This window comes from Camelus ferus, chromosome 20, assembly GCF_009834535.1.
Source record: "Camelus ferus isolate YT-003-E chromosome 20, BCGSAC_Cfer_1.0, whole genome shotgun sequence".
Taxonomy (NCBI): domain Eukaryota; kingdom Metazoa; phylum Chordata; class Mammalia; order Artiodactyla; family Camelidae; genus Camelus; species Camelus ferus.
Genome location: NC_045715.1, coordinates 18729037 through 18742755, shown reverse-complemented (window position 1 = coordinate 18742755; position 13719 = coordinate 18729037). Strand labels below are relative to the sequence as shown.

General features: G+C 34.0%; 2 protein-coding genes across 3 annotated transcripts in view; one reads left to right on the top strand and one right to left on the bottom strand.

Moving 5' to 3' along the window:
• LOC102522884 (olfactory receptor 2B2) overlaps positions 1-13719 on the top strand; it is a 74074-nt gene that overhangs the window by 25339 nt on the left and 35016 nt on the right. The gene's annotated exons all lie outside the window — the stretch shown is intronic.
• Positions 7533-9361, bottom strand: LOC102524409 (putative olfactory receptor 2W6). The gene has a single exon (XM_014567233.2). It carries the CDS (start codon positions 9177-9179, stop codon positions 8250-8252), a length of 930 nt encoding a protein of 309 aa, XP_014422719.2. The 5' UTR covers positions 9180-9361; the 3' UTR covers positions 7533-8249.

Below are 13719 nucleotides of genomic sequence, written 5' to 3'. Positions count from 1 at the left end.
CTCCACCCCCTTGGCAACCACAAGTTTGTATTCTATGTCTATGATTCTGTTTCTGGTTTGTATTTATGCTTTGTTTGTTTGTTTTTAGATTCCACATATGAGCGATCTCATATGGTATTTTTCTTTCTCTTTCTGGCTTACTTCACTTAGAATGACATTCACCAGGAGCATCCATGTTGCTGCAAATGGTGTTAACAATATTTCTTTAAGCCATTTTGAGTTTATTTTTGTGCATGGTGTGAGGGAGTGTTCTAACTTCATTGATTTACATGTGGCTGTCCAGCTTTCCCAACACTACTTGTTAAAGAGACTGTCTTTTCTCCATTGCACATTCTTGCCTCCTTTATTGAAGATTAATTGACCGTAAGTGTGTGGGTTTATTTCTGGGCTCTCTATTCTGTTCCATTCATCCATATGTCTGTTTTTGTGCCAGTACCACGCTGTTTTGCTTACAGTAGCTTTGTAGTATTGTCTGAAGTCTGGGAGGGTTATTCCTTCAGCTTTGTTCTTTTTCTTCACTATTGCTTTGGCAATTCTGGGTCTTTTGTGATTCCATATAAATTTTAGGATTATTTGTTCTAGTTCTGTGAAAAATGTCATGGGTAGATTGATAGGGATCACATTAAATCTGTAGATAGCTTTGGGTAGTATGGCCGTTTTAACAATATTAATTCTTCCAATCAAAGAACATGGAATATCTTTCCATTTCTTTAAATTATCTATAATTTCCTTTATCAATGTTTTATAGCTCTTCACGTATAAGTCTTTCCCTTCATTGGTCAACTTTATTCGTAAGTATTTTTTTGAAGCAATTTTAAAAGGGATTGTTTTTTACTTTCCTTTTCTGTTATTTCATTGTTAGTATGAAGAAATACAATAGATTTCTGTATGTTAATCTTGTAACCAGCTACTTTGTTGACTTGTTTATCAGCTCTACTAGTGTTTGTGTGGCATCTTTAGGGTTTTCCATATATAGTATCATGTCATCCGCATATAGTGACAATTTTACCTCTTCCCTTCCAATTTGGATCACTTTTATTTTTATTTTTCTTCTTGTCTGATTGCTATGGCTGGGACTTTCAATAATATGTTGAACAGAAGTGGTAAGAGTAGGCATCTTTGTCTTGTTCCAGATTTTAGTGGGAAGGCTTTCAACTTTTCACCATTGAGTATTATTTTATTTTTTCCTCTAATGACTTTTTCTGGTTCTATTGTTAGAGTAGTGCTGGCCTCAAAAAATGAATTCAGAAGTATAAGTCTGTTTTAATTTTCTGGAAGAGTTTGTGTAGAATTGGTATTATTTCTTACCTAAACTTTGGTAGAATTCACCAGTGAAACCATAAAGTCCTGGAATTTTCTTTGTGAGAAGCTTTTTAAGGTGGTTTAGCTTTAAAATAAATTTCTTTAACAGATAAGGACTATTCAGAATCTTCTTGAATGAGTTTTTGATAGTATGTGTAATTCAAGAAATTTTCCTATTCTATAATAAGATTCTTTTACTATCTTAAAAAAATCTGTAGCATCTGTAGTGACATCACATCTCTCATACCTGATATTGGCAATTTGTGTCTTTTCCCCTTGATCAGATTAATTAACCTTTCTATGCCACAGTTTCCTCATCTGTAAAAATAACAAAAATAACAAGACCTAAATCATATATTTTTGTAAGAATTAACTAGTTTCATATATAAAGAGCTTAAAACAGTTCCTGGCATGTAGTATATTCATGATCATACATCATAGCTACTATTACTATTGCTGTTATGGCAAATTATAATTATTATTTATGTGTGGGTTTGTGTTTATTGTCTTTTCCCACACTGGTCTAGTGGTTCCAAGACAGCAGAAAACATGGTAATTGCATTCCACTGTGTTTTTAGCAGTATCTAATAAATTAACATTTGTTGAATTATTTAATTAACATTAAAATCATGAAATAATTTGGGCTTTTCAAAGTCAGTTAATAACTTGGAAGATAACATTTATGAAGTTATATGAATGAGGTGAAAAACTAGGGGTGATGAAAAGAATGAAAATTATGTATCACTTCTGAGTTTAAGAAGGAAAACCAGAAGTCCTTGAAGTTCATTCTTCCACCCTTCCATCGTTTCCCACTCCTGGGAGTAGCGATTGGTCGAGAGGCCCTCTGGAACCATGAACTAACACAATATACACAATATACTCCTTAGAGGCTTTAAGAGGAGAGGGAGGTCTATAAACTATTGGAAGTAAAAGGATAGTTTGTCTCACTCCCAAGGTATGTTTGTCAATGTTGGCAGAAAAGACATCCCAGGGAGCCACCACCTCTTATTTACTCAAACAACTCCTCTTTCCATGTCGCCTCCAACTGCCCATTTTCAAGATATTCTACACACAAATGCACACACACACATGTATAATACATATTTCCTTTTTTGTTGGACAAAAGGAAGCTTAACATCTATAATTCCTCATTTTTCATTATAATAGGACCATGTGGTCAAAATAAGAGGGCCCGGTAATAGATATATAACTCAACAACCAAGGACACAATAAACTAGAGAGAAGGCTATCGAAGGGAGCAAATAAAGGCACTGGGCTATCTTAAATAATGGAGGTATTTCTGCAGTAATCACAACAATTAATGAGGAACTGAGTAGGTTAGAGTCTTATTAATACTCCAGAACTCAGGAGGTAACCAAATGTTCATGTCATGTTTCCTTTATTTTCTTGAAGATGTCACCCAGGACCCAAGTTCCTGGGACTCCTCTCCTGAGCCCAAACTGACAAGTGTCTGTGGCCCAGGGCTGTTCTGTGGTGGTGGTGCATTTAGGGTGGGTTATTACTGGATCATTAATGGTATCACCTTTCATATTTGTTACTATATTCTCTGTTAAACCTGAGGGAAAATTAAGGCAGGGTCTAGAGTGTCTCTTCCAGAGGACTTGCAGAGGTCTGGTATTTTTATTCTTTTTCACAGAGCTGATACTACACTAATAAAGATAGTGTGGTATAAGCTTTCAGAAAGAAGACTTTCCTCAAAAATGTACAGTTCCTCAAAAAAGTAATATTTATTATTCCTCAGATAATTCAGAAAGTTTTTAGGGCTCAACGACTTCTGATGATTAATTTAGTCTGACTATATTCCTTCTACCTACCAAAAGCAGTTTCCCTAAAACTAATATAATATAATCAGGTTGGAATATTTGCTGTCAGTCAGTATCATGAGAGGCACTTATCATGGCTCAGTTTACAGAGTTTTTATGTTGAGAATTAAAATAGGAAAATTAAATTAGCTAAAGTCATTGCAAATAACATTAGCAAAATTTATAGACTTAAATACACAGACTTAAGTATATAGACTTAAAATATATAAGCTCAAAGTAAAAGTAATTTGACAATGCTTTTGAATCTTTCTGAAACCATTTTAGGGCAATTTAACCATTTGTTTATTTAGAGTTGTGACAACTTAAGGAGGAAGATCAAAATCTGAGAGTTATTTCTGTTTAGTTGGTGGAAGCTGTATGTTTCCTTAACCTAAGGATACATAAGTGGGGCTGCAGTCATCCTCCCTGTCTATGGCTGAGTCCACTGCCCTCCTCTCTGCCCACCACACATAAGACTGCCTCACTGGCACTCTTCTCAGTCATATATGCTTTCAAATACCTACACAATTGTTCTTGCCTTTCAGTAGTTAAAGCAAACTATTACTTTAATGCAAACATATTATTAATAACTATCAAAACAACCCCATTTGATTTATATAATTCATATTTTACAGCTAAATGACCTAGGAATCAAAGAAGTTAAGTAGCTTAAATAAAATATTTAAAATATGGCAGAGCTGTGATTCAACTCTATCTTTAAGTAACTAAACTATCTATGCTCTTTTTATTACTCTTTGTTGAAGGAAAATAAATGTTAAAGACCAGATGGGAAAGACAGGGATATTTTCTAAAGCCTAAGACTAAATCTGGATGCTAACAGTTATTATATACACCATAAGAAAATTAATGACAGGAGTCTATCCATAAGTAAAAAAGTTTTCATAATTTCTGGGGTGTCTTATAATGTCGTGAAAACCTTCACCCACCCTATAAAAAAGATATCAGAGCATACGAATGAGAAACTGGATTGAGGTGTTTAAGGATTAGACAGTTTAATCATAAGTTTGAATCAAATATAAAGTTTACACCATCTGGACTGATCATTCACAGTGATTTGAAAGTCAGTTTTGGGCTTAATGTGATCTCTAAGTCAGAAAAATGTTATAAACATGAAATCTTTATATTGCTTATTCACATTCTTAAAGGCGTTCTACCCCACTGTGACCAGGAATAGATAGATAATTACTCCTTTGAGTAATTATGCAATTAATTTGATCAATCTTCAAAGAATTAGGGTTGGGGTAATTTTTTATATAAGATTTAGGATCCTACATTTTTAAACATATATAATTTACAGTCATGATCAAGATTCATCGGCATTTGAATGCAATAAATTTACAGGTTATTTTGCCAAAATATGTCAAGTGACATTTTTATTCAAATGTACAAGAATAAACATCACCTGTGTCATTTTTTCTTTTTAGCGAAATTTGGCAAAATTAAAGGGAGACATAGACAATTCCACAGTCATGGTTGAATATTTTAACATATATATGAGTTGCTTTCTCAGCAATTGATAGAACTATATGCAAGAAATCAGTAAAGACATAGATGTTCTGAACAACACTATCAGCCACTCTGACTTAACTGATACTGACTTCACAGGCCACCTTTGTCAGAAAATTGACGCAAAAAGATAACTATAGTTTGTTTTCGCCACTGCAAGCTACAGCAGGAAGCAGTCTTGGGGACTAAGACGGGCCTCCGTCTTTCAGCACCTTCAAACCTACAAATTAGACACTTTCCTTTCCTACAATATTAGTCAAAAGAAATGGCAGAGCTCAGTGGGCCCATTCTCTGGTGGATGGTGACCATCCAGAACATTCACAGAGATGCCCATGTGAAGTCCCTAAGAAATCACCTGACTAAAAAATTTAAAAAGAGTTCAACATTTTTGTTTTCTTAGGTAAACATGTGTTTGATGTCATAGAATAATTAAATTCCTCATTTTACTCTTCTTTCAAAGAGTACGGTCTTTTACAGGAGCTCTTACATAATATTTTTAAAGAAGGCTGCCATACTTCCCTAATACAAGGCATAGTTTGCATGGCAATGACACTAGTTGATGGCATTACAAATTATGGTAGAAAAAATAGTGGTAGATATAGATTTTTGTGTTTCATTTAGCCAGTCAATTCTGGAATTTTAGAAACTGTTAGTTACACAAAACAAAAAAATTTTTTTGACTTTTCTTCATAATCATAAGGAAGGAAATGTTGGTGTTTCAAACAAGAAACCAGAAGAAAGAAGTTACTTTTTATATTTAAGAAGTACATATACTTTTAATTTAAATTTTCTTATCAATTATAATTGTGATATTTAATTTAATTTCACATAGAATGGATGTGAATAGCTATGTCTTTGTGGAGTTTTGTGAGCCCTCCTCAAATTGATAAATATTATTTTTAATAAGCCTCAATGATGACTGGTATTTTCATATTATGGATTCATTCCTTTGAGTGATCATTTAAAAAGTGATCCCCTAATACAACAAAGTACTTCAGAGGAAACAAGTTTGAATTTGTGTATCATTTTTTTTTTAGCACGTCTAAAGGTAGTAAAAACTTCTAATGTCCAAGAGAATTTCTTTCTGTCACAGTAGAGACAGGGTAGATAAATTGCTGTGAAAAATCCTGAACATGTCTATAGGGAGTACACCAGGAGTAAAAGGGAGATCATATAAGATCAACAATCCATGTAACTTATTTTACAATAGATGTATGATAGTCATTCTATGTTTAAATTTGTTCTGTTATACCTTTCTAAATTATTTTAACTGGATGTTAGTCCTCTCACACTGAAATAAACATTTTTTTGATTCTGTCATAAGAATACACCCAATAAATTATTTCAAGACAAATATTCTGTAAAATACAGAATATGCAAAATAAATGTGCCTTTCTAAGGTATTAAGTTACTATTGACATTTTCTTAAACAAATACAAAAGAAAAAGAAGCATAGAAGTAAAGGCTATTTTGGAAATCATCAGATCTATATAACACATGATATGGGGGGCTATGTAATCCCAAGAGTAGAATTCTAGGTGTTACCTAACTGAAATCTCAGTGCCTTGAGAAAGTACATGCAACTGTACCAGAGACAACAGTAATGTTCATTTAAAGCATTTTTTCTACTTAAACATCCATATACTCATTAAGAGTAATTTCCATTTTCAGTGTAAAATTCAGTATTACATAATCATTCCCACTGCCTTCCACAAAGGCCATTTTCTAACTTTCCAGCATTTATATGATTTGCAAACATATATTATTCCACTCATATTTATAGAGGCTTTAAAAAATATTTTCAGTTGTTTTAATGATTGATTAACAATGAGAATTGGGTAACAAATAAGGAATAATGAAATGGGGACTCTGAGGGCATTGTATCCAAGAAAATAATTTGAATGAGGAGGGGAGGAATACCTTTCTTATGTCAACAGAAGAGGTTTAAAATTCTGATTTGTTGTCACTGTCAAAACAGCCTCTAGACCATGGCAGAATTCATAGCAATTCTCCTTGAGTTTAAGATTGATATTTAGGAAAAAAAAGTTTGTTCCCCAAAAGTTGGGGCTGATTTTTCATACCCATGGAGATTCCTTAATGACTTTTTTTTCTCTCTCTTTATGGAGTTTATGTTTAATTGATTTAAAAAAAGCATGAAACATCTGATAGCAGTTTAAACTCAAACAGAATATTGTGATAGATTCAATCATAATCTTGAAGAACAAAGATTTAGACAGTGCATCAAATAAAATGAAGGAATAATTTCTGGATATAATTAATCAATTAAAATTAATGATCATCTTGAGTTATTATTGATCACTTACTGTCTATAAGGCATCTTAACAACAACTTAATACCTGAAATGGTGCTAAGAAGGATTAAAAAAAATAGTTCTACCATCAAGAAATTTACAGTCTAATAAGAATATATAAAACATATAATATATTAACTAGAAGAACTGTTATTTCATTGTATAAAAATGTGATAGTTTAAAAGGAGTGACAGAACATTTTAAAATCAGAGTCCCAGATAATTTTACAAATGTATTGTGTTAGAGCTGACCACTGAAGCATGGGAAAGATTCGGACAGGGGATTTTCATGGGACAATGTGGGAAGGGATGATGTGGTATTAACAGTTAAAGAAAAATTAGTGAGCTTCTAAATGGTGAGAGTTTTATAGGATCTATAGCATACTCAGCATGATTAAAGGATTGTACAAGAAAACAAGGTCACCTGACATGCACTACACACTCTGTAACAAAGGTGGCTATCAACAGAGGCTCAGATTTGTACACACCGGTTTTGAATTCCAGTTAGCTACTGTGTGACTCAGGTTCATTTACACAGAATCTATAAACCAAAGTTTCGCTATTTAAAAAATCAGGATGAAAATACCTACAAGTGTGTAAGAAACTTGAGACTACTCAGTTTTATAACATGAGTAAGATATATAGTTGAGCTTTAAGGGACAAATTTATACTTCAGTGGAAAATTATACATTGTCTAGAGTCTAGACACCTCTCCAGGTTATCTGATTCTGATTCTGTGGCAGGCATTTTACAACATTGTAAATTATAGATAACTGATAGCCAAGCAAAATAGTTCTTGTGTATGACATGCAAATTGAGTTCTGTCAGGTAGAAACTATTTGACTTACCTTTCCCACAGTGGAAGAAGCAATTTTTGCCTCCACTTGTACATTTACTTCAAACATTCCTTCACTTCTTGTAAATCTCTGCTTTTTGAGTCTTTTTTTTTTTTTTTTGAACTGGTTATTACTTTTCCTGGTTCCCTCATTAACTGTGTTGAATAAAATCTTTAACACATATTTGTTTTATATCTATATGAGAGTCATTTCACCTTTCTTCTGGGACTTAATTCTTTTCACTAAGTATTATGTTGCAAAGATACAACAATATGTGTAGGTATAGCTGATTCACTTTGACTCTGGGTACACTTCAGTGTATTTATCCACATCTTAAAAGATCCAAGAGCATCTGATACATTGGCTTAAGTTATTATAAGCACAAAATAAATGGTAGTGTTTGAAAAAAATATTTTGCCTAGGACTTTACAACTTAGCACACCTCTGCTGCTCATTGTTGCCTCCCCAAAACCTTCTTCAGTGCTCCTTTCACCTCCTTATTCCTTAAGGTATAGATGAGTGGATTCAACATGGGAGTTACCAGGTTGTAGAAGAGGGTGAGAAACTTGCCTTGGTCTTGGGAAGAGCTGTTTCCTGGCTGCATATACATATAGATGATGCTCCCATAGAACAAGGAGACCACAGTAAGGTGGGAGCTACAGGTATTGAAGGCCTTCCGTCTCCCAGCAGCTGACTTGATCCTCAGCACTGCTGCTGCGATGTAGCCATAGGAGACAAGAATAAGAGTGAGGGGCAGTAGGACAATGAGAATGGCAAAGGTAAAGGCCAGCATTTCCACTGCACGAGCATCCACACAAGCCATCTTGATCAGTGCTGGCATTTCACAGAGGAAATGGTTAACTCGTCGCTGGCCACATCTGGAGAGAGTCATTGTTAGTGGGGACATGACAATGGCATTGACTAGTCCACTTCCCCAGGCCACAGCCACCAGTCGTAAACACAGCTGGGGATGCATAATGACCATGTAGTGCAAGGGCTTGCAGACTGCAGCGTAGCGGTCATATGCCATGACAGCCAGAAGGATGCATTCGATTCCTCCAACAGAAAGGAAAGAGAAAAGCTGGACGACACAGCCTGCATAGCTGATAGTCTTATCAGGGCCCCAGAGGTTAACCAGCATCTGTGGGATACAACTAGTACTGAAGCAGAGATCTAGAAAGGAAAGATTTGCCAGAAAGAAGTACATTGGGGTATGAAATTGAGGGTCTAATATACATACAAGGATTATGGTTGAATTTCCCAGCACAGCCACTGAATACAGAGTAAAATTTACTATGAAAAGCACCATCTCCAGTTTGGGACGATCAGAGAATCCCACTAAGATAAAACCATACTCTGAGCTGTCGTTGGATTTTTCCATTGCCTTCCTTTCACATCATCTGAACAGCTGGTAAGAATAAAATAAAGAAAATTTAATCTATGTTTTCTGAAAGCCATTGAATATCAGGATTTTAAAGACACATATAAGACATCAAGTCTAGCAACCCAACCAATACTGGAATAGCGTCTGCCCGGCCATATAAGCTGTACATCATTTGTTCAAACATGTAAGGCAGATTATTTCAGAGTTAGAAGATTCTGACTGATAATCATCATCTTTTTATTAAAGAAGAAGTGTTTCTCCTTATTCACAAGACAAAATATTTTAACTTTATTGAATATACATCATATCTAATCTCTCTTTATATGACAGCCATTAAAGGCAGCTACCACATTTAAAATAAATTTTCTTTAGGACAAGACATTCAATTTTCTTTGATGATTCTTCATATAACAAGGTAATCAGGCATATTATCACCCTAGTAGATGTCTTCCAAATACCCTCATGTTGACAATGACCTTCTGGAAATCTGACAACCAGGGCCGAGTTCAGTATCCAAGATATGATTTGAAAATCACAAGGTTCAGGGAAACTATTGCCTACCATGACCTGGACTATTATAATCTTATTAATGTGGTATTAAGTATGCATTTACTTCATAATGTCAATGACACTTTTTGAATTAAGTTATAATTGTATCTACTAGATACTCCTAGGTCTTATTCTCATGAAATTCTGTCAACTCAGATCTCTATCATTCATTTCTTTGAAAGAAAAATAATTCTGCAGCCTAGATTGCCAGAGTCAGGGAGGATACTCTGTTCAGTAATAAAATGGCAACTTTGGATATAATTTGTTTTTGGTAGCCTTTTAGAAACATCAAAACAACATGATTAGCTTGCAGAGGAGAGGTGCATGGCAGTATGGATGAATGGAGAGAAAAAGGAGAATGTAGCAAATAAAGATTAACTTTATAAAGCAATTTAAAAAATTGACCCTACTATGGCTAAAAAGAATAAAAAGAGCTGGGTTCATAAAATCAGACTTATATTTGGAATAAGGAATAGTAGGATAATAATGAAATTAAATATAATTATAATTGATAAGAAAATTTAAGTAAAAATTATATTTACTTTTTGAGTATAAAAAGTCACCTTTTTCTTCTGGTTTCTTGTTAAAAATGCCAGCATTTCCTTCTTTATGATTATGAAGAAAAATAATTTTATTTTGTGTAATTAATAGTTACTAAAATTCCAGAATTGATTAGCTACCTGAAAAACAAAAACCTATATCTACCATAGTTTTTTCTACCATAATTTATAATAACATCAACTTGGGTCATTGCCATGCAAACTATGCCCTATATTAGGGAAGTATGCCAGCATTCTTTAAAAATACTATCTGAAGAGCTCCTATAAAATCTGTATGCAGAGAAGGGTAAAATGAGGAATTTAATTATTCTGTGACATCAAACACATGCTTACCTAAGAAAACAAAAATTTTGAATTCTTTTAAAATTTTTTAGGCAGTTGATTTCTGAGGGATTTCACATGGGCATCTCTGTGAAAGGGAGACAGACGTGAAAACAGCAGAGTAGCAGGTGCAAAGGAAATGTACCTTAAACCCTTAGTCATGTTGATTCTTTGACAACTTAAGCATAAATAAAAGGACTAAAATTATTAAATGGATCTTATAAAATATGTAGACTGCTGTGTGATTTAGAGAATCAAAGACTGCTTCAATTAATAATATATATTCAATTAGTAAGCTGGGAAAAAATAAAGGCAGAGTAGGACATAAATTGTCACAAATATTTTGATTTTCAAATAAAAAACTTGTTTTTTGGTGAAAGTGTCTCAACTTCTCAGTTCTTATACTAAATTTATTTTCCAAAGCCAAATACAGTATACCAAAAGAAAAGAAAATATTCTTAATTTTCTCAAATCATTTAGGCTTACCTGGTTTCAACATTCCCAAGTGAAAACATTAATAGGGAGAACCCACACTGATGTTTTTCCCTTTGGTTGGCATTTGTTACTTGGGATTTTACAGAAGATTGTGCAGTTACTATAGGTAAAGTAACAATAGAATGATATGAGTCTAATGCACCAGGTACTATATAAAAGTGGTTACAGAGATCTTAAGTTAAGAAGGGAGATGACAATCAAGCCCCAAACCGTCTTTCTTGTGTTAGAGTCTTGTTTGTTCCTGAAGATAAAAGAGTTGTAAATGCCATGTGAATCCCTTTTTCTTATAATTTGACTAGAGTGATGGAATAATGGTGTATCACTACCTCAGAGAAAACACAAAATGGAATAATTGCCATAGGTTAGTTAAATTATGGAAAAAAGAGGCAATTGAAATAGAAAATAGCATTAGCATTCATCCCCTGTCTACCTGCCATTTTGGCCGAATACCCAGCCTTCAGGAGGCTTCAGGAGCTCTCAGCTAAAGCCCTCAGAAGATAACCAGTGCAGATTAGGAAGCTCTTATAGACCCAGATGGACTGAAAAACGAAGGACTAACTTCTTAGCATCAAAAATGGTGCCTCCAAGTTGACATAACATGTTTTCTTGTTGAGATCATAGGGACTGCATACTCCTTTGGGTAATTGGCTGGGCTGCAGAAGGGAATAGAGGAGTATACTCTTAGGGGAAATCTTGGAATAACATCAGATGATTGGGAATCAAATCTCTTTTCTTGGTTTCTGTCTGGGGCCACAGTTATCCATATCCTAAAACTCTGAACTTTTATTTCTATGAGAAAATATTCCTGGTGTTTGGTGGGGCAACACCAAAGTTTGGCAGCATAGTGCAAATATGAACAGCTTTTGAACACCTTTTATCCTTGAATTGAAATGAGATTTAGTCTGTCTTCTGAGGGAAGAATCTTAAAGTCTAATTTCCTTCTATTTTAATATAATTTTTCAAAATGATAATGCGAAAGTATATTATGTTTCTCTTTGTCACCTGATTTGTAACTTTTATTTTCACTTATATTGGTAAGGTTACTGGAATATAGTAAATATAAAATAAATAGACTGCATTTGATTCATTCATGGTCTTTAAATTATATTCAAACAAAAAGTGGAAACCACACTGATTACCTTTTGGAGAAGGTAAATTTGCCCCCCAAAAACCTCCAAAATGATAACATGATCTCTGCAACCAGTGAATTAAGGTCTAGAGAGATTCCTCTAAGACGGGCACAAGAATAAACATTAATCGTACTCACTGATGTGACACATTAAAGCTTACATTTTTCCCCAAACTAATGTTATTTGAAACTAATGACTGACCCTTAAAAAACTCATCTCAGAAGCAAAACTTGTATGTTATCTGGGTTTAAAATTGTATCATTTTATAGGTATAGAAATAAGACTAAAGTAAAAAGCAATATAGGAGTCAAGTTTTATGGCCAATGAACAAATCGCACTGGTTCAATAAGTTCTTAGAAAAAGCCTACTAATAGTTTGTAAAACAGAGAAAAATATTTACAACACATACATGGAACAAAGAGCAAATATTTTTAGTAATCAAAGGGCCTTTTCCAACAAATAAATTTTTAAAAATAAGTAAGGATTACACTTGTCTGGGTAATACAAATGGGCAAAGAACAATGAGATAAAATTTAATAAAATAGCAACACAGATGGTCCCCAAACTTATAAAAATTTTTAGTCTCACTTGTAATTAAATAAATACAAATCAAAACAATGAGATATTTTTCTCCTACTGTATTGCAAATAATTTTCAGTTTCATAATATTTGAAATCTGAGGGTATAAGAAAATAGTTTTTTTTTTTAACTAAATAGCTTGATTTTCTTCTTGCCATTTTCAAAGTAACGGTGTGAGTAAGCTTGGAAGAAGACTGTATGTAATAGTACATTGTTTCCACCTTTAAATATTTTGCAATTGTTTCGTGTTTATATGAACATAATGAGGTCATCAGTAACATTTAAAACTAGAGCAAGAGAAAGAGTGATTTTTCAACTTCTGCTGCTCTTTAATACAAGTTGGAAGGAAAAACAAGACCCTAGAGATCTCATTATAATGGCTATTAGAGTTGAACTATTGATAACCACGATCTTGTTTTCTCCGTGTCCACAGAGATCCAGCTCTTGGAAGAGCAGAACTGATTAACATGTTCTCCCCATGCTGCATGCAGCCATTAAAAAGTTTCAAGCCAGTTTCATTATAACTCACAAAATGGAGCAATCTCTAGGGTTATCTGTCTTAGAGGAGAAACAGTCAATAAAGGACTGATTGCAGTGGAGAGCTAGCGTGACTCAGCTCCTGTCATTATGTTCTCTTTGCTTTACAGTTGCCTCTGAGAGCTACTCAGCAGCCCTGAGGCTTTACGCGTTAATGGCATGCGCACCATCAAATCTCAACTTTCCTGACATAACTAGAATAATCATTCCCTCGCTTATGGACGGCATTTTGTTGAGCAGGGATTCAGTGGGAGTATCTAGGAGAGCTATTCTCTATCAGTGACTTTTTTGTTGTTCTCTACTCAATCTTCAGCAGCAATTTCCAAAAAACTCCTAATGCCAATTACTCTGGGAATTCAATAAATT